General features: G+C 37.9%; 1 protein-coding gene across 5 annotated transcripts in view; it reads right to left on the bottom strand.

Moving 5' to 3' along the window:
- Positions 1–210: 210 nt before the first annotated feature.
- LOC132404837 (mesoderm induction early response protein 3-like) overlaps positions 211–22347 on the bottom strand; it is a 52040-nt gene continuing 29903 nt past the window's right edge. For all 5 annotated transcript variants that reach the window (XM_059989376.1, XM_059989378.1, XM_059989379.1 and 2 more), the window contains 6 exons: positions 20377–20528; positions 18633–18714; positions 18440–18534; positions 16828–16955; positions 11521–11666; positions 211–4249 (listed from right to left, as the gene is read on the bottom strand). In XM_059989376.1, the coding sequence (XP_059845359.1) occupies positions 3789–4249; positions 11521–11666; positions 16828–16955; positions 18440–18534; positions 18633–18714; positions 20377–20528 (1064 nt within the window). In that variant the 3' untranslated portion in view covers positions 211–3788. The remainder of the gene's footprint in view (positions 4250–11520; positions 11667–16827; positions 16956–18439; positions 18535–18632; positions 18715–20376; positions 20529–22347) is intronic.

Genomic DNA, 22347 nt, shown 5'->3' with positions numbered 1-22347 from the left:
GCTCAATATCATTTCCTATTTTCAGACAGATCAGGCACATTTTTCTGCTGACTAGAAACTATTGTTAACCATCAGAATGGTGGTAGTTGAGTCACAAATTTTCCACAGAGCTTTGTAAAATGGTTTACAGCATGAAATTGTGCCTTTAGAAGAATTTGAGAACAATGTACTTTCACATAACTTTAAAGTTATAGTTAATCAAAATAAAGATGAGACTTCCAGACTTTTTATTTCTGGAAATGGTATACACCACACATCAAGGTACAACAGAAGTACAAAATAATGCTGAACAAAAACCTTCAGTATTTATATACAAATATTAAAACAAAACACAATGTTAGAGCTTTCCTCTTTTATATCTTCAAAACTGAATGCTGTCTTGATTGTCAACAATGAACCCATTTCCCCACTGGCAGCTCTATTACTAACTACAACAGTAGTTGAAGAGGAGCTGTAGCACCAATTTTTCAGAACAGTATTGCTAGTGCTTTTATTTTATTAGAAGCATTTAAGTAGCATATCTATATTGATCATCAATACCACATTGCTTTCATTCTTCACAAACATTGTACAAACTCTCTCTTCTGCAATGTATCAACTTTTCAAATTTCTGTATACAATTATAGTTAGTTCAACTTGTCACTATTTTACCTTCAATAAGCAATTTTAATTCATACTCCAGACTTTGGATAAAGTATCATTAAATTCAACAACTGGGAGATATTCTCACTACAGATAATTATCTTCAGCCAAGAAGAAAAAAACTGTAGTATTTTAAAATGACCTATCCTTGATATTCTTCAGCCATCAAACAGGTAAAACCTTCAAGTAACTGGATCAGGTAATATTAGGAAACTAATCATTTAGACTAGGGAGAAAACATCATCTCTTTTCTTGGTGAAGCATTGCTATATTCACCACAGCACCAGTTACAGTTCTAAATGTATTAGTATATGAACAGACTTTTCAAAATGGAAAGGAAAGACAATCATCTTTGGCCAGCAGTCAACAAAGCTTGACAATAAACATCAAATCTTCTACATCCCAGTGGTTAAATAAGATTCTCATTTAGAAAGAAGCAAGCATCATTTCATGACACTTTAAACTTAAACTTCGAAGTAGTTTACTAGATGCATAAATTCTACATAATTACATTCTCTCAAATTATTGCCCTGTTTAATATGAACATAAAAACGGAAATTTACAAAATTCTAAAATATCAGTTCCCATTAAGAATTTGGTTTTAGTTTTGGTAGAGTATCATAGATATTTCAATGATCTTTGTTCAACGTGCAGGATGAAGGACATTTTTTTCTACACGCCAAACACATTTCAAAATATTTAAACATTGTAACAAGTAAATAACATTAGCCCCAAACAAAAAGGTTAAACAGTTTAAATTTTGGACTAAATGCTTTTAAATAAACTGTATTACTCAGTTAGAAGTTAATCAATGTAACTGGCAAGAGAATACATACCAATAAGGATTTTATTTTTTCTCTAAAAATCACAAGCAAATCAGTAATAGTAAATTTTAAATTAAACCCTGTAATAAAAAAAAATCACACACTACTGTTTGCCAAGGGAACCTTACAAAGTCTGAATGCATAGTTAATTTCTGTATTTATAATGCACTAGGAATGGTTTTAAAATTTCAAAAAGTGCAACTGATGCAAGTGATCAGTCATAAATCTGTGTGAACACTACTACAGACTAGCCTTTGCAAATCCAGTCATCACGCTCAAATATATAAATGAAGGGATATGTAGAGCATTTCCACAAGAACAGGACTGAGTTTAGTTAACATTAGAAAGAAAAATCCCACAGAAGACAAATGCATAGATCAGCACATGAACACAAGCTATAAGCTGATGACATGAATCAGAATTCCATGCTATACTGGCAAGAGCCAAGGCTACCCGTTACTTCTGTGTCTTGTACCTTTATGCCATTCTGTACTGTCTCAGAACCTAAAGCTTCATCTACCATACTAGATTCCTGTATTAAAAACTGAAAGCATAGTATGGCTTTACAGTCATACTCATCTACACAGAATATCAACTCAGTCTCTCAAACCACAGTATTCACTCTTGCGCATTTAAAATGGCAGTATTTGTGTAAAATTTCTGCACTAAGTTTTAGGGGATTGTGCAAATATAGGGGCAAGGGTGAAGATAGATTCTCCAGACAGAATGTAAATATTTACATTGTACAAAAGCAGTTCATCATGTTGTGTATCCCAGCTAATTAACCTTCGTCACACTTGCAAATCACTTGGAAAAACAGTAAAATCTTTTTCAAATATGGTGTAGCAAATTCTTGTAATTTAAAAAAACAAAATAATGTAAGATAGGTAGATACTCACTCAGCAGAGCCTAACTAAAATTTTAGCAGATGATGAACAATAACAATTACATTAATGACCTACATGTCAATTAGAAACTAGGAAGCAAAGCAATAAACACTAATGCAAAAACTACAAAATGAAACATGTGACAATAAACGTACTATAAATAGGCTCAAAGGACACTTATCTTTCTGGATTCCAAGTATCTTCTAATACTAAACCAGGTATGGAATTCCAAAGTTTCTTGATCAGAACTTGATATAGATCAACAACAATTTACAGATAAAAGTACCATTTTATTTCCTGCTGTGTAAAATAGATACTAGGTACTGTACACCTAATCAAATAATTACTATAATTTAAAATTCAATATTTTCTTTTTGTTTCAGTTCAACAAGTGCTTTATTGCAAACTTTTACTTAGAGAAATTGTGAAGTTTACAACAGACTAAAAATTTGGAATATATTACAAAATAGTAGAGCTTCAGTTTGGTTCATCAGGGTTTCACTGTATTACACTGTGGGCATGGATACAAAACATAATGAACTGCTGCAAGATGGCTTAAGTGTCAAACAGAATTGTGATTAAAAGTGGCAAGTCCCAAGTTGTGTCGAGACGGTTTCAGCTGCCCCAGGAAATCTCATAAGATATATAATGCACTGCGCAGTTTGAGATACACTATAATACAATCTTTAAAGTCTTTTAAAAAAACAAATATACAATTATCACAAAATTCAATATTTAATCTAATCAATAAAAGCTTGAAAAGTTTCTAAGCACAGAAATCTGGCAGTAGTTCCAACCCGTTTACAGATGGCAGCCATGCCCAACACTCGCAAGTCTGTAGGCTTCCTCCCACTTGTATTTCATCCATCAATTTTCTTCCAAAGGATGTGTTCATGGCACCATAAACTGAAGTGCTCTGTTTAAGTAAATGGATGAGAAGGCTCTATTCATGCAGGTCTTTGCACAGGTTGTGCACAGTTCACTTCCAAAATGCTACATTAGCCAGGGACAAGGCCAGGTACCTGTAAACATTAGTATTCCTCTATACCCACTACTGTGACAGTAGTGTGCATTCATGGAAGCCATTTCTATTGTTTCAGATTCCCAATGGTGGTGTCAGGAGGTGAAATGGTTCTTCAACTACAAAGGAGATGTAATAGCGTGAGAGTTCAGGACTGTGTCGTAAAGTTCAATTTTAAGTCCCCAACTCTGCTATATAACATAATCTCTCAAATTTCTACGTTACTAGGGACTGAAAATAAATGGCTATTTAACTCTTGAGAAATCAAGATTAAAGTTCTATAGGTAAAAAGACATCACTGATGTCATAGTAAAAAAATTCAAACTTCCAGTGAATGACTGAACAATCTCGATGGCTCATCCACCAAGCTCAACATTACTGCATACCACCATTTCAGAAGAAGTTTCAATGGAGTCACTCTGATTGGAGAGCCGTATGCTGGTGTAGTGCACAGGGATTAATGAAGCCACTTGCTTCACTACTAGGCAAGCTGCTAAAATCTGCAACAGAAACAGACATTTTGGCACTAGTGATGTGATGTGTGTGATTCTCAAAATCCACATCCAGGTTATTTACAGAAAGGTCATTGATAAAAGATTCTTGAACAGAAATCCCCATTTTCAATCTCTTTGCCGGTCTTTCAGGCTCATTGTTGCACATGTTTATCTGGTTTAAATCAGAATGGTAGAATCCAGTCTCGAATAAATTTAGACAGTCTGTGTCACCATTTGTAGGCAAACCAAGCGACTCGTCTATTAAAGCAGGCACATGGGTAGTTGGTCCCTTGGTGTGTAAACTCTCCACTGGATGAAAATTATACGAATCCAAACAGTTCACATTGGCAGCGCTGCAAGGTGTACTCACGCTGGTCAGTGCTAAAAGACAGAGAAATAAAATATAAGTCTTTCGGCTTTATAACTGTATCACAATTTATTTTAATTCTTGAAAAGACTGAAAAATTTATATACTTAAAAGGATAAATAAACAAACCTAACTATGAGATCACTTTTAATTTTCATTTACCATATTTACATTACATAAAGGCTTATGACCCACTAGTTATTATATGCACAGATAAGTACAAAATAGAGCAGATATTACCATCAAGATGTTTAAGCTGGATCCTTAGGAGGCACACTGTGCATTTTACATTTATTTAGAGATACAGCATGAAATAGGTCCCTTCAGGCCCAATGAGCCACACCACCCAGTAACTCATTTAGTCACAGGATAATTTACAATGACCAATTAACCTACTAACTGTTGTATCTTTAAACACCAGGGGGAAACCTATGTGGTTCACAGGAAGAATGTATAAACTCTTTACAGATGCTGCCGGAAATGAACCCCGAAGCATCCCGAGCTGTAACAGCATTGCGCCATCCTGACACCCATTCCAATTTATTTGTGTAGACCAGGCCTTTCCAGCCCAATGAGCTGCACCTCATCACAACCCACTTGTTTAACTCTAGCCTAGTCACAGGACAATTTACAAAGATCAATTGACCTACTAACCAGTAGGTTCTAACCGGCACGTCTTTGGAGCATGGGAAGAAACCGGAGCACCCAAAGGAAACACACGCCCTCACAGGAAATCAAGTACAAACTTCTTACAGACAGTGCCTAAATTGAACTCTTGACATCCCGAGCGTAATAGTGTCACACTAACTGCTAGGCTATTGTGGTGCTCTATTAATTGATGCTAGCTCAAATAACTACAAGGGTAAATTATATTCTGTTTCACATACTTTGCCTAAATATAACCATTATGGCCCTTTCCAGAGGCAGCTCAACTCCGCTGACTGTTCAGAAAGGAGGATGCAAGTTCACACTATAGATTTCAGCACTAAATCTGGCCTGGTAGCTTAGTGGACACAAAAGATTCAAGGAGGTGGAAACAAGTAAATTGAGATATAAATAAGGATTACTTTATACAAACAAGGCACAAATTAACAGTTTATTAATCTATACTGTGCTTCTCATGAACTAACAAATATACTTTCTTGATCCCCAAAGCCAATAATATTATTAGAGTGCTGCTTTTAGCAGATGAGTGAAAACAGGGAGAAACAAAAAAATGCTAAATTGTGAAATCCAAAATAATGAAGAAGCAATACACTGCAGATGGTAGAGAAAAATAAATGAAGTGCTAGAATTATTCAGCAGGTCAAGCAGCATCAGTAGTGAGAGAAGAGGAGTTAATTGCTCCAGATGATGATCTTTCATTAGAACTTGCCAGTTCTGATTCAAACTGGGAAGGTTATTTATCTCATATTGTTGAATTCAACAGCCTGTGGGATATTAACGTGCCCAATCACAATACAAGGTGCTGTGTTTGAGCCTACGTTGAACTATAAACATAACTCTTCGACTTCACTAGGTCCATCTTCAGACAGATCAGTGAACGTCGCAATGGACTCTTACAACTATATATCCGTCAAAGCCATTTCCTGCAAGGGCTCCATTCCACTCTCCTATTTGTCCAGCACTTATGTACCTATCCTGTTGATAATGTTTGCAAAACAAATGCTTTCCAAATGTCTTTATTTTTCTTAAATAGTTTCCTCTCCAAAATAGCTGACACAGTTCTCAAGTATCCATTTTGTTTTCCATTTGTCTGCATTTACTCTTCTCTTCCCATGCAAGTTGGATAGGGTTGCCTTCCTCTCAACTTCTCCCCACCAATCTTTACATTTAATAAACACTCTGTATTTTCCACCAGACATCTTCAACCCCCTTTTGGCATTCCAAAGGAATTTTTCATTCCACAATTTCTGGTTCACCTTTACTTCTCTGCCAACACCTACTCCTGTTCTAATAGCACAACACTATGCAATTGTACGAGATTGAACTTGGTACATTTCATAGGAACAGAGCACAGAAATGGGCCCTAATCACCCAACTCATCCATACCGACTGTGATGCCTATTAATGCTAATCCTGTTTGCTAACATTAGGCAAATATCCTTCAATGCCATTGCTAACCATGTACCTGTTCCAAATGCTTTTTAAACATTATAGAAGCATCTATGTCTATTAACTCCCCTGGCAGCTGGTTCTAAGCTGTGATAAGCTTACACCTCAGATCTCCTTTAAGTAGCTCCCCCTCTCACCTTAAAACTATTTCTTCTTGTTTTAGACTCACCTGCCCTGGGAAAATGTTTCTCTCTCTCTCTCCTATCTATATATCTCATGATTTTAGTCCAAATGGATAAACACCATTAAATTCATCTGCTTCTCCTTGTCCAACTCACTTAAATTTATGATGTCCTTGAGATTTTTTAGAACACAGAGCAGTACAGCATTGGCCAGGGCATTCATCCCATGATGTGGCAATTTTGATGACAATTTATACAGAATGCCCTCCTGTGTATCACCTATACTCCTCCATTCCCTTCATATCCATGTACCTATTTAAAAGCCTCTTACACTTCACACTTCCCCGTTCCTTTTACACTTTCCCTTCTAACCTTAAAAGACGTCCCCTGGTGATTGACTTTTCTACTCTGGTGAAAAGATTTTGTCTGTCGACATAATCCATGTCTCTCACAATTTTAAAACCTCTGCCATGTCTCGCCTTAACCTTCCCTGCTCTAGGGAAAACTAGTCAACTTTACCCAACCTTTCCTTACAATTCATATCCTCTAATCAAAATACTATCTTGGCAAACTTTACTGCACCCTCTCCATATCCTTCCTACAATGGATCAGAGCTAGAGAGAGTCAGCAATTTTAAACTCCTTGGTGTTGTTATTTCAGATGACCTCTCCCAGGCTCAGGGTGCAAGTGCAATTACCAAGAAAGTGCGCCTGCGCCTCTACTTCCTTAGGAGTTCGTGAACATTCGGTATGACATCTAAAACTCTGATAAATTCTATAAATTTGTAGTGTATTGACTGGTTGAATCACAGCCTGGTATGGAAACAGCAATACCCTTGAACAGAAAGACTTACAAAAATTAGTGGATATAGCCCAGTCCATCACCGGTAAAGCCCTCCCCACCACTGAGCAGTGTTGTCAGGGGAAGGCAGCATCCATTGAGGATGACCCACCAACCAGGTCATGCTCTCTTCTCGCTACTGCCATCAGGAAGGTGGTACAGGAGCCTTAGGACTCACACCACCAGGTTCAGGAACAGTTATTACACCTAACCTATCAGGCTCTTGAATCAAAGGGGAGAAAGTAAAGTCTGACATAGCAGTATTTCAGTGGAGTAAAGGAAATTACAGTGGTATAAGAAAGGAGTTAGGGCAAGTAAATTGGAAGATGTAGGCAGGGATGACAGTAGAGCAGCAATGGCTTATGTTGCTGCGAAAAATGAGGAAGAAGCAGGATAGATATATTCCAAGAACAAAGAAATACTCTAATGGCGAAACAGTACACCCATGGCTGACAAGGGAAGACAAAGCAAAAGAGAGGGCAAAGCAAAAATTAGCGGGAAGTTAGAGGATTGAGAAGCTTTTAAAAACCTACACAGAGCAACTGAAAGAATCATTAGGAGGGGAAAGATGAAATATGAAAGCAAACAATATGAAAGTGAATAGTAAATAATTTTCAAGTACGTAAAAAATAAAAGAGATGAGATTAGATATAGGAATGCTGGAAAATGAGGCTGGATGAATATTAACAGTGGACAAGGAAACTGCAGATGAACCAAATGAGTATTTTACATCAGGCTTCACAATGGAAGACACTACCAGTGTGCCAGGTGTTGAAGGGTGTGAGGGAGGAGAAGCGAGTGCAGTTACTATTACAAGGGAGAAGGCACTCAAAACGCTGGAAGACCTAAGGGTGCATAAATCACCAAGACCAGATGAACTGCGCCCCAAGGTTCTGAAAGAGGTAGTGGTAGAAATTGTGGACGCATCAGTAACGATCTTTCGAGAATCACTGGACTCTGATATGGTGCCAGAGGACTGGAAAATTGCAAATGTCACTCCACTCTTTAAGAAAGGAGGAAGGCAGCAGAAAAGAAATTATAGTCCAGTTAGTCTGACCTTAGTGACTGGGAAGATGCTGGAGTCAATTGTTAAGGAAGAGGTTATGGAGTACTTGGTGACACAGGAAAATCTTGCCTGAACCTCTTGAAATTCTTTAAGGAGATTACATGGGGATGCATATATTTTGTATATTTGGACTTTCAAACAAGGCCTTTGACAAGGTGCCACACATGATTACAGGAAAGTTACTAGCACAGTTAGAGCATTGGCTGATTAGTAGGAAGCAGCGAGTGGGAATAAAGGGATTCTTTACAGGTTGGCTGCCAGTGACCAGTGGTGCTTCGCAGGGGCTGGAGCTGGGACCACTTCTTTTTATGCAACATATCAATGATTTAGATGATGGAATAGATGGCTTCCTTGCCAAGTTTGCAGATGATATGAAGATTGGTGGAGGGGCAGGTGGTGTTGAGGAAACAGGTAGACTGCAAAAGGACTTAAGACAGATTAGGAGATTGGGCAAGAAAGTTGCTGCTATTTTCTAAATGGGGAGAAAATCCAAAACTCTGAGATGCAAAGGGACTTGGCAGTCCATGTGCAGAACACCCTAAAGGTTTACTTGCATGTTCAGTTGGTGGTGAGGAAGGCAAATGCAATGTTAGCATTCATTTCAAGAGGTCTAGAATACAAAAGCAGGGATGTGATGCTGACACATTATAAGGCACTGGTGAGGTCTCACCTTGTTTATTGTGAACAGTTTTGAGCTCCTCATCTAAGAAGTGACACTGGAAATGGGTTCAGAGGAGATTCCTGAGGATGATTCCAGGAATAAAAGGGTGGCCAGACGAAGACCATTTGATGGCTCTGGGTCTGTACTCAATGGAATTCAGAAACATGAAGGGGGATCGCATTGAAACCTTTCAAATGTTGAAAGGCCTAGACAGAGAAGATGTGGAAAGGATGCTTCCCATGGTGGGAGAGTCTAGGATAAGAGGGCACAGCCTCAGGATAGAGGGGTGTCCATTTAAAACAGAGATGCAAAAAAATTTCTTCAGCTAAAGGGTGGTAAATTTGTGGAATTTATTACCACAGGCAGCTGTAGAGGCCAGGTCGAAATGCCTTTGTTACCACCTTATCCACCTGCACAGTGAACTACAGACCCAGGTTGCAAGATCCCTCTGTACCTCAAAGGTGTCTACCATTAAGTCTATAATTTTCTCCATTCACTTGACCTCACAAATTTCAACATTTCACACTTGTCCAAATTAAACCCTAACTTTGGACAGTGTAAGGAATTATCAAAGAACACCATGAGATGTATCACCAGATTACATCCCACAGTGTTCTCTAACAATTTGTTACACATACCACAACTCCACCACCCTTTGCCTTTAAAACTGTATCAATTCTGGTAGGTTGTTCCTAGCATCATTCTTCTGCAGACTTTGCTTGTCTCGCTTGCTTCTGTCTCTCCAGGTAATCCCAGACAGCCTCAATGATGTTGAGATAAGTTCTCTGTGGAGGCCATACCGCCTGTTGCGGCACTCCTTGTTGTTCTTTCCGAAGGTAGTTGTTTATGACATTGGCCATGTGTTTGGCGTTGCTGTCTTGCTGCAGAATGGTGTTGGGACTGACCAGATGCCTCCCTAGTGGTATTGAGTGATGGATCAGCATCTGCTTGTACTTCCCAGAATTTAGGATTCCATCAATTCTGACCAAATCACCAACTCCATTTGTAAAAGTGTGACTAAACCTACAGGAAACCTCCACCGTGCTTCTCTGTTGACTGCAGACACTCATCTCTGTAGCACTCTCCAACTCTCCTTCAGACAAACAGCATCCTGACTTATCAGTACAGAGCATATGCACCACTGTTCAGCAGCCAGTCCTTGTGTTTTTGTGCAAAGGTGATTTAAAAAATGTATTTATTGAGATACAGCACAGAATAGACCCCTCTGTCATGGCTGGTTATTATCCTCCTGAATCCCATTTTCCTGTATCCTCCCTGTAACCTTTGATGCCCTAACTATTCAAGATCCAATCAATCTCTTAGATTTACTGAAGAAATCCTACCCCATCTAAGTTTCATGTATTAAGAAAATTTCGATCTATACTAAGAAAGTTAAAGTTCCCCTACTCATGCTAAGCTTGTAGTTTCAGAACCTTTCCATAATCTGTCTACATAGGTGTTCCTCCACCTCTTTGGTGGCCTATCGTAGAATCTCATCAGCATACTTGTACATATCTTATTAAATAGATGACTGAGCAACTTGCATGCCATTTCCGCTGTAATGAATGCCTTCATACTTCAGTATAAATATTCAGAACGTGGTGAATGCAAAGAGTTTATCCAAGTTTACCAATGTAAATAGTATTGTTACAGGAAGCAAAGTAGATTGGAACATAAATCTTATAGAGTTGTTATTATAGAGAACTGGTTATAGAAATACAGGACAACGCTTCTGGTTTTGTTATTTTAGATGTGATACAGGGGGAAGGGCAAAAAAAGAAATGGAATGTTTGCACTACTGATAATGGAGAACGTCACAACAGTACTCAGAAGATATACCAGAGGGGTTATCCACAAAGGAAATTTGGATGGCAGGATGAAGGAGGTACAAGGAGGCCATTCGGCCCATCCACTTCATATAAGTTTTCAGCAAGACACACCCCCTTGATTTTACCCATGGTTCTGCATATTCTTTCCTTTTGGGTACTTATCCAGCTCTCTCTTGAATAGTTCAATTGAATCTGCCTCTATTATCCCTAGCAATGCATTCCTGACCTTAAACACAAACATTTTCTTCATGTCATTTTTGATTCTCTACCAAACACTTTCTGTATCTCTCAGTTCTTGATCCTTCCATCAACAAGAACATCAATAAGTTCTTGGAATCCCGTTATCCAAGATCAAACAGTCCTATACTGACTTATATTTCTTATTGAAGAGCCTGGGGAATTGGAATGAGCAGTCGTAAAAAGGGAAGTTCCTGAACATGATGTTGAGCTTTGCATAAAATCTAGACATATGCAAATTAATAGAGGTGTCACTGCTTGATTCACATTGTTATGTCACAAAGATAAAAGCTTGGACACAAGCAACATTAGTATAAAACTTATTTGCATCATAAAAGTTCAAATGCTTTCATATTCAAGTATACTGATTTCTTAGATAATAACCACTGCTTGCAAATGATATCAAGTTTCTTACCAGAAAACTCATGTCCAGAGCTCATTAGACTATGCTGATCAGAAATTGATTCAGGTCTATTGACAGAAGAACAAATAGATGGAGAATGTATTGTTCGACTTAACATTCCCATCTCAGCCTCATCTACAAGGCGATCCATGTAATCCCTTAAAAAGAAAAGTTTTGAAATTAAATTATTGTATAATAAAAAGCTTAAATCCAATTATGATGATGTTATTCACTAGAACTGCCAACACACACATAGCTTTTGCACAGTGGAAAATACTCTTAGCTAAGAAGACCATAGACTAGACAAAGGAGCAAAATTAGGCCACTTGGTCCATTGTGTCTTCTCCACCATTCCATTATGACTGATTTATTATCCCTCTCAACCCCATTCTCTTTCACCCTCTGATGCCATTACTAATCAAGAACCTATCAACATGCACTTTAAATATACCCAATTACTTGACCTCAACAGCTATCTGCTGCAATGAATTCAACAGATTCACCATCCTCTGGCAAAAGAAATCCCTCCCCACCTCTGTTGAAACGGCTGTCCCATTCTGAAGCTGTGCCCTCTAGTCCTAGGCTCTCCCACTATAGGAAACATTCTCTCCACATTCACTCTATGTAGGCCTTTCATGTTGCAATGAGACAGGCCAAAGCCATCAAATGCTCCCCATACGTTAATCCTTTCATTGCCAGATCAATCTCATGAGTCCACTCCGGACCCTCTCCAATATCAGCATATCCTTTCTTATAAAAGGGTCCTAAAACTGCTGTCCATATTCAAAGTGCGGTCTGACCAATGCCGTATAAAGTCTTGGATTACATCCTTGCCTTTATATTTTAGTCCTCTTGGAATGAATGTTAACATTGTTCTTTTATGCCTCACCACCAACTCAACCTACAAGTTAACTGTTCGGGAATCCTGCACAAAAACTCTCAAGCCCATTTGTACACCTGATTTCTGAATTTTCTCCCCATTTAGAAAATAGTCTATGTCTTTATTTCTTCTTTCAAGGTGCATGACCATATATTTCCCTGCATGATATTCTATCTGCCACTTCTTTGCCCATGCAGCTACAATTATATTAGAATACTGGAATAGTAAATGAAGGGAAAATGGTTCACTGGTAGGTTTATTAATAACTGTAGAATAAAGATTTAAAGTAATTTCAAAAGAAATTAAGCTTAGAATTTTATTTTTAAAATCGTAATTCTTGTGATCTGGAAAGCATAGCCTGAAATGTTGACAGATGTTTGTGTAGCTTTCAAAAATGACTAGGGAAGGTATTTGAAAAGGAACAAAAAAGGGTAGACCCATTCAGTATTTGTGCTGTGCTTTATGACTCCTATCTAAACAAGGGTCTTGTGATTTTAATATACAAATTTTGACATTATATTTTGCAGAGAAGATGAACAAAAGGTATTAAACACCAAACATGAAACAGTTGTGAATAACTAGGATACCATATTTGAAAACTTGAAATCAACTCAAAGTTACTGATGTTAGGAAACAATGACTGGTGTTTAGGAAACTTCTCACATACAATTGAAAATAGTTATTTCACTCCACATACTAAAAACAACTGGACCAGGAATAGTTAATACAGATTCTTTAAAAATATTAGCTGACAAAAAACAAAGCAGAGCTGGTTCAGTGCTTAACTTGTCTTGTGTGATCTTTTAAAATGTTGGGTATGGAAGGAACAATTACTTTAAAAAAAAGAAAATTGGTAGAGAGAAAAGGCTAGAATACTTCAATTATTGGTTACTTATTGAGAAAGCAATTGCCAAGTTTGCTAATCAATGCAATAAAATACCCTAATAGGAACAACATCTTTAACTGCTGTCAAGCAATCAACAAGGATCAAAATAAGCCATAGGATTCTTAGCATAAACAGAGGCACATCTGGAGGAAAGTCAGGAGGTTTTAAATTATGCTTAATAAAGGGAAAATATTAACATAAGGTTAAAATAAAATGCAAAATAAATTTGCAGAAATATTGAACAATACAATAATAAATAATAGCTCAGCCTGCTCCATTATGGGCACTAGCCTCCCCACCGTACAAGACAGGCTCAGAAGGTAGCATCCATTATTAAGGACCCTCATCATCCAGGACATGTCCTCATCTCATTACTACCAAAGAGGTAGGGGAGTCTGAGAGACACATATGCAACATTTTAGGAAAAGCTTCTTCCCCTCTGCCATCAGATCTCTGAATGGTCCATAAATCTATGAACACTACCTCACTATTTTACTCTCTTTTTGCACTAATTATTTACTTTTTATATATTTCTTATTGTAGTTTATAATAATTTTAATGTGTTGGACTGTACTGCTGCAGCAAAAATTGTACAAGATGTAAGCAGCCATCGATCCCAGGGAATCATGGGTTTGCACCTCCAGTGGACTGTATCCTCTCCAGGGCACAAGCCTAGGCGGGAAGATTTGAAGAACTGGCTGTTGCCCGGGCAGCAGGTTCCCTCTCACCACGTCACTGATGTGGTCCAAGAGAAGGAGAAGCGCTGATACAGCTTGGCACAGAGGTTGCCAGAGTGAAGTTGTAAACAACATTAAACTGTCTTAGGGACCCTGGTTCTGGATTTCTTCCTCGGGGTTTACTCCTGAAGCTTTTCCCTTGGGTGGGTATGGCTTTACAAGATATGTCAGTGATAACATACCTGAAACTGAGTTATACACAGTTTTGGTACTCTTCACTATCTTGGTAACATGCAATTTTTAAACTATGCTTGTATTATGTTATGATCAGTGTGGGGACAGGTGGGGAGTCTGCAAGCATTAAAGAACCTCGGTGTTGCACCATGAGGTCAGGCCTTGTGTGTTTTCTGGGCTACTTGGTCCACTGATTCTTCTCCACCATGACTGATGTCATGACTGATTTACCTCATGGATATGGCCACCAGACACCTATTCAACCACACAGAGGGTTTTCAGCTGCTGACTGGACAGCTTCCCAAGCTCTGTTCTGAGTGTGTTGAAAGCTCAATAGACAGAATTTAAAAGATACCCTAACTAAAATAAATAACTTTACTACAAAATTTGTTGACTACATAGTAACTACACAGCAGTTTGTGATGCATTAGCAAATGCAGTTCTGGATTCCATGCATGGCAATATGGCAGTTCTAAAATACTCCAGTCCATATTAACGCGAACACAATCTTTGAATTTATACCCCAGCTGCACTCGGCTTTGGTTTACTTCAATATTGGAAAAAATGCTGCTAACATATGGCTTGGACACCACAATTAAATACTGGCCAACATTCTGCAGCAAGGAGCTTTAAAATCATTAAGACATAGAGGACTCATTAGGTATTAAAGATATTGATGGAAATCAGGCGAATCCCAGTTACAACTACCGTGGCACTGGAACCAAGCATATGCAGCTAAGCTGGGGGGGCGGGGGGAGGCAAATTTCACTCCTCATCACTGAAACAGGTACAAATCATTGGTAGCAGAAACAATGACTACATATGCAAGTATATAACGATGTTTACTGCTCGCACAGTGGATCATATTAGACTAGTTAAGTGTATTCATGTGGTAGCTGCACCTGTCCCATACCAAAGATATGATAAGACACAAAATGTCAAAGTAGGAAAAAATATAGTCTGCAGAATGAATTTGCTCCCCTATCTTCAAAACAAACAGACTAAACTAATTTGTTCAGCTGTTTAAAATCAAATTATCCAAGGCACCTAATTCTGAGCTAGTAGTTAGTTCAGCTTTGTGCATTAAAAGCTAGGTAGTTATTATCGTGGCAAAGTCAGGCTGCAACCACAATCTGCCACTCTTCTTGGATACGGGGGGGGGGGGGGGGGTTAGTTTACATGTATGGTGAATGCAAGACATACTGCAGTTTGCTGGGAGATTGCAAAACACAATGTTGGGAAGTGGGATGAATGTGAAGAGACATATCAAAGACAGATGTGTAGGTGTGGGAATGAGGAGGAGAATGAAAAGGGCCTGCCATAAGGAGATTTGGGTGGCACAGCAGATAGAATGAAGATGCGAGGCAAAGCAGTCTGACCTCAGCCTCCACTATCGCCAAAATGAGGCTAAATGCAGATTAGAATAGCACCTTATACTCTGCCTCGGTAGTCTACAGCCTGGTGATATGAACACCGAATTCTCCAAATTCCAGTAACTGCTCCCCCTCTGTCCTGTTTTTCTCTCCTTAAAAACCACCTTGTCTCAATTGCCCAATCTAGTGAACCTCAGAGGGAATTTCTTCACCCAGAAGAAATTGAGAGTGTGGAACAAGCTGTGAGGCTAAAGCGGTGGATGCAGTTCAACTGTAACATTTTTAAGAAATCTGGATAAGCATATGGATGGGAAATTGTATTGAGGGCTTTGTTCCAGATGTGGGTCAATGAAACTAGTCAGAAGAACGGTTAAATACAGATTAGATGAGATTGTTTCTGTGCTGGAGTGCTCTATGACACTATAATCTCTTTCCCCTTCTACCCATTTGCCCATCACCCACATCCCCCACTCACTGGTTTCACTCCCTTTTCTCATGCTCCACCTTCCTCTCCCATCTCTTTCAGCCCTTTTTCACTTCCACCGATCACTTCCCAGCTTCTGATGACACTCCCACTGTTCCCTCTTCCTCCACCCTTCACCCACTCTTTTACAGGCTATCTTTCTTCCACTTTTACTCCTGATGAAGAGTCTTGTTCCAAACCTTCAACTACCCATTTCCCTATAAACATGCCTGCCTGCCTGACTTACAGAGCTCTTCCAGCACTTTGCATGTTGGTCCAGATTGCAGCAACTGCAATCTTTGGTATCAACATATTAAAGGAGATTGACATAAACAAAAAGATTTGACCCAGGGAAACAATTTTTCCATGATCTGGAATACACTGGCTGAGTGTGCGTTGAAATGACATTTAACAGTGAACATCAAAAGATTGAATGAATGAAATGAACAATTCATAGGGCTTTGGGAGAGAAGATGATACCATACAGGTGAAGTTGGAATTTTCAAACAAAAATCAAGCTCCTACCAGCTTTTTCAATACTGATCTGGGGATTGAAGACACGTGAAACTTACAAGTTACAATATATAAAAAAACTGTAAATTTCAAATGATTGGTCAAAGTTTAGTTCCTTTAAGAAAATCAAGAAAGTCAGCAAAATTAAAATGGTCAGACTGCTTCAGGATTGTCAAGATGCAGATAAATGAGTTCCTCACACCAACTATCTTTACCTTAAGTCAGCTTTCCCAATAAGAGCTTCCAGCTGTTATCTGCCTACTGTAATCACATCATGTACTGTATCTACTTACGTAACTCCAGGATGAACATTGTACCTCTTCTTCCCAAATCTAGTTTGTTGAGCAAAATAGTCGTATCTTTCAGACTTTTTCCACATGTAGTAGAAAGCCACACATTCCCCTACAGAGCGGTTCTTGACCTAAAGATAAAAACCGACACCTTGATTGGAGGCAAAAGGCAAAGGTATAGAACATAGAATATTATAGCCCAGGCACAGGCCTTTTGTCCCATAATGTTGTGTCGAGCTAATTAAATGGCCAACTAATCTCTTCTGCCAATACAATTCATTTTACTCACATTCATGTACCTTTAGTACAAAATACTTTTCTAGATGTATCTACATGTCAAACCAAAAAAAAAATTGTGGAATTTTTAGGTTCCTACTTCAACCTATAGCTTCTTTAGACAGACCAGCTGAGAGTAACGAGCCTTCAGCACCCTTCCTTGGCTGTAATCAGTCATTTGTGTCATTCATTCCCTTGGTCTCTACAGTATCAGACGTTTCCCTTGTTATCTGCACCCCTCAGTTTAAACTATATTTTTAGAACTCTGATGAAAAGTCATCAATCTGAAACATTAGTTCAATACCTCTCCCCACACATACTGCTGGACCTGCTGAGTAGTGCCAGTATTTTCCATTTTTATTTTAGATTTGTATTATCTGCAAGCTTTTTTTCCTGTTAACTTTCATGGTCATTCTTCTGGCTACATTATTTAGATTCCAGGAAAGAAATGAGGGGTAATTTTGAGGGGTATTTGGATGGGTATTTTCAATGATAAACTTAAGATACAGATCACTTTCATGGGCAAGGTGCCAAAATTAAAGTTGATGGGCACAGATCTTGATAAAACTGTCTACTACACTGGCACCAAATCAACCTCTTGTGATAGAAGCTGCTATTTTTCCCCATCTGTGTATGGCTACACAGCTTCCCCCTGCCTAGTGATTTTTTAAAGATAGCTTTAAGTGTTAGCATCCTGATGAGGATTTTGGCATGAAACGTCAACTAATTATTCATTTCCATAGATGCTGCCTGACCTGCTGAGTTCCTCCAGCATTTTTTGTTTGCTGCTTGTTGAGTTGTTAGTACTGGGAAAAGCTGTGCAGCCCAAGAAGGAGAGATAGCCGGTTCCTTCAAATCCAACAGGTGGTGATGACAAAGATCATAGGGGTGTTTTGTCATGACATGAAGTTGGTGCTGACAGTCCCATGCAATGACCCACATTTGTATTTAGAGACTGCATCCTTTAAGCTACTCAGCAAGTCCTTAATGGCAATCTCTCTGCATTGAGCTGTCAGCAATTAATTGCTGCAACAGCACGAGCAGAGGGTAGGAATTTGTGCCAAGTTCTCAGTACAGTTACACATAGTCGGAGTAGCTTCTTTTAAAAAAGTACCAAAAGTAATAACAAATCAGAATCAGTGCTTCATGGGGTGGTGCTAATCAAGGCACTATTATAATTGGTTTTATTCAACATCAAATAAATGACAAAATTACAGAATTACATTTCACCAGGTTCATGGAATTAAATAATATTATGAGGAGAGATTTGTAGGCAAATCCATTATAAAATTAAATAATTATAACCAAATTGAAATAAAAATCATTGCATCTTTCTTGCCTTATTAGCTTGTATTAGGTGAAAATCTTTGCCATAAAGTCGAAGAGCAAGTTCAAAGTTTCTGCATTCCTCTTCTGTCCAAGCTGACCGATCATCTGTGGATAATAAAAATTGACATTTCCACATAAAAATTCCAGAATTATTTAAGTTCACAACTAAAGCATTTTAAACTTAAAGTATATTAATATTTTACCTTGTGCAATCTTTACATTTGAACGATAATTTCCAAGTGCTTCTTTAACAACGTAGTTACATTTTAGAAGTTCATAGAGTGCCTGTCAAAAGCATGCAAAAAGTTAAAATTCCTAATATAGAACAGTTTCAGTTCCAGCTGAAAATGAAATACACTTGGGAATGCGCCCAAGTCAAATTACTAAGAAATATTAAACTAATCCATTTTCCATAAACGTCCAGTAATATACAAACATAATTAACATATCTTCCATAGAATCAAACAGAGGCCTATCATAACTTTTATTTCTGTTCCTTAAATGCAAGACAAATAAAGAACTTTAATCACTACTATTTAGCTTTAGATCTTCTTCTTTAGCAGTTGCAGTCCCAAACTTTCTAATAATTTCAGAGAATTCTGCTCATTCATCTAGTACTGTATTCACTTCCTTAACAGAATTAAAATAATAGTATCGTCCTTGAATTGAATACCAGATAATGCCATCTCTGAGGTTTGATGCTTGATAATTAATGCTGGTCTAGCTAGTAACACTTCCTTTTAAACTCTCTTTGCTCCTCCTATTGCACTTTCTGTATTTGTAAGGTTCCTTTCTAAAATAAAGGCCTAACATTTATCAAAATGTGAAATGAAAATCATAGTAGGTGCAGAAAACACTGGAAACACTCAGCAGGTCAGGTAACATCTGTGGGAAGAGAAACAGAACAGACACTACAGGTCAAAGGCCTTTTGTCAAAAACAAGGAAAGAGAAAATAAGCTTGTTTTAACATGCAGAGAAATTGGGAAGGGATAGATAGCCTACAAGGGAGTATCTCTGATAGAACTAAGCCAAAGTTGCCTTGGGGACATTAGAGGCATCATCCATTCAATAGATTAATGAAAGCAGTTAAAAAGAGAAAAGTTGCCTGCTATTTTAACTTCCCATCCTACTTTTAAAATGATCACACTGTGTCTAGCACAGTTATAACAAAGCCCAACATAAGGCTTAGATGGTGTGGATGTACTGAGGATGAAACTTAATAGTAAAGGGATGAAGAGTAACTTCTTTAGCCAGAGGGTCTTGAATCTGTGGAAGTTATTGCCACAAACGGATGTGGAGGCCAAGTCATTGGTGGTTATATTTAAAGTGGAGATTGAAATGTTTTTTATTAGTAAGGGTGTTAAAGGTTATGGGGAAAAGGCAAGAGAATGGGGTTAAGATGGATAACAAATTAGCCATGATGGAATGGCAGAAGAAACTCGATGGACAAAGTGACCTAATTCAGCTCCTATGTCTTATGGACCACGTCTTTCTGTAGTACACTCACTTAATCTGTCGTCTCTCACTAGAATCCCCTTGTGCTCTAGTTTGCCTTTTTAAAAATAAATAATCCTTCAGTCTTCTTGCTAAATTCTGAGACTTACCTAAATTTCAGGCTTATAATTTCTTTGGCAACGTCATAATCTTTTAACTTTAACATCTCTTGGTAGACATAATTAACCACTCTCTGTTGAAAATTTTGCTCTAAAGTATTTATTAAATTATATTAACACTTTAAAAGTTAGTCATTGCTGGTTTATTGCCATATAATAATCAACAGTTTCATACCATTACAATATTCTAATTTTTGACAAATAGTGTTTCTCTTGTTTAACTCACCTTCTTCATTTAGTTGGGAATGTTACTATTCTTATGCACTTGGAATTATATTTTAGGAGATTCTACAAAAATTCTCTCTAATGAAATATCATTCAGTAAATATTCACCTGTTCATTGTCCCTTACATGCGTCTCTTCAGGTATAGTACCAACACCTTTCTCATCTGTAGATTTCTTAGCCACTTCATGCAAAAACTCCTTTACTGTACTTTCAGGAAGCAAATAGGGAGTCCAGAGTAACTGGTCCTCATTTTCATAGACTAGAAATAAAATACATGTTACTCTAAATTTAATTCTGAATAAAGCATGAATATATCCAGACACAATTAAAAACTAATACATAGGTGAAAGAATTTGATGATAAACATTCAACATTCCAAAACAGTTTCTCAGTGCACTCAACGCAATCCTACAATTTCTACCTTCTTTTTCATACAACATTCTGAAATGAATGCTCATAACTAGGAATGTGTCCTTCATTCTGCAAATGAAGAAATCAATTTTTCAAATAATTGTACTGGTGATAAGAATTTATATTTTATTTAAAACATTGATGCCATCATGAAAAGCTGGAAGAATTATATTTTAAATACGGAATTCTCACCTAGACATCACCTCTAACATAGCAGTATGCCCCAAGACACTTTATTGGAATGTGAACAGATAGGAATCAATAGCAGATGAAATCAGACTGGTTGCACAGTGTGAACTGAAAGGAAGTGCATCTTAGCTTTGGGGATCTCATGCAACCCAAATTAGCATGCAGGACATGATGAACTGCCTCCCACCAACTCCTGCTCCAGTTCATTTAAAAACTTCAAGCAATTCATATTTTCAACCTGTACTTAGCGGGTAGTTTTTTTTTTGATGGTGCTGAATGTAGAAGTTGTGCCAGCAGTAATGTCAAAAGGGCAATAGTCCTGGGGATTTCAATATACAGCTTCAGTAGATTGGGAAAATCAGGTTGATGCCGGATCCCATGAGACAGTATTTGTACAATGCCTGCGAATTGGCTTTTTAGAGCAGTTTGTGGTTCAGCCCACTCAGCTATTCTGGATTGGGTGTTGTGTAATAAACTGGATTTGATTAGGGAGCTTAAGGTAAAGGAAACCTTAGGTGAGTGATCATAATATGATAGAATTCACTCTGCAATTTGAGAGGGAGAAGTTAAATTTTGGATATATTACAGTGGAGTAAAGGGAATTATACAGGGATAAGAGAGTAGCAGGCCAAAGTTGATTAAAAAAAGGACACTAGCAGAGATGACTGCAGAACAGCAATAGCTGTACTTTCCTAAAGAAATAAGGAAGGTGCAGGATAGATAGATCCCAAAGAAGTAGTATTCTAAAGGCAGAATGAGACAAGCATGGCTGACAAGGGAAATCAAAGCCAACACAAAAGGCACAGAGAGGGAATATAATAGAGCAAAAATTAGTGGTAAGTTAGAGGATTGGGAAACTTTTAAAAACCAACAGAAGGCAACTAAAAAAAAAGCCAAGAGGGAGAAGTTGAAATATGAAGGCAAATTAGCCAATAATATCAGAGAGGATACAAAAGCTTTTTTCAGATATATAAAGAGTAATATTAAAGTGAGAGCAGATATCGGACCACTGGAAAAAGCCACTGGAGATAGTAATATAATCTGCCTTTTCTATGAAAGACACTAACAGTATGCTGGAAGTATGAGAATGTCAGGGAGCAGAAATGAGTGCAATTGCTATTACTGAGAAGAAGGTGGTTAGAAAGGTAGGTAAGATAAGAAAGGCAGATAAACTACACCCTAGGGTTCTGAAAGAGGTAGCAGGAGAAATTATGAAGGCATTGGTAATGATCTTTCAAGAATTAGTAGATTCTTATCTAAGAGGATTCTTTCAAAGAAAGGATATGCTGATTTGGAGAGCATTCAGAGGTGGTTCACAAAAATGATTCCGAGAATGAAATAGTTATCGTATAAGGAGCGTTCGATGGCTCTGGGCCTATGCTCGAATACAGAAAAATGAGGGAGGATCATATAGCCAGGTATTTAAGGTGAAGTTGATATGTTTTTGAATAGTCGGGGCGTGGAAGTTTACAGGGAGA

Source organism: Hypanus sabinus, chromosome 14 (genome assembly GCF_030144855.1).
Source record: "Hypanus sabinus isolate sHypSab1 chromosome 14, sHypSab1.hap1, whole genome shotgun sequence".
In the NCBI taxonomy this organism is placed as follows: Eukaryota; Metazoa; Chordata; class Chondrichthyes; order Myliobatiformes; family Dasyatidae; genus Hypanus; species Hypanus sabinus.
The sequence above is the reverse complement of the archived record's forward strand: the minus strand, read 5'-3'. Positions and strand labels throughout refer to the sequence as shown.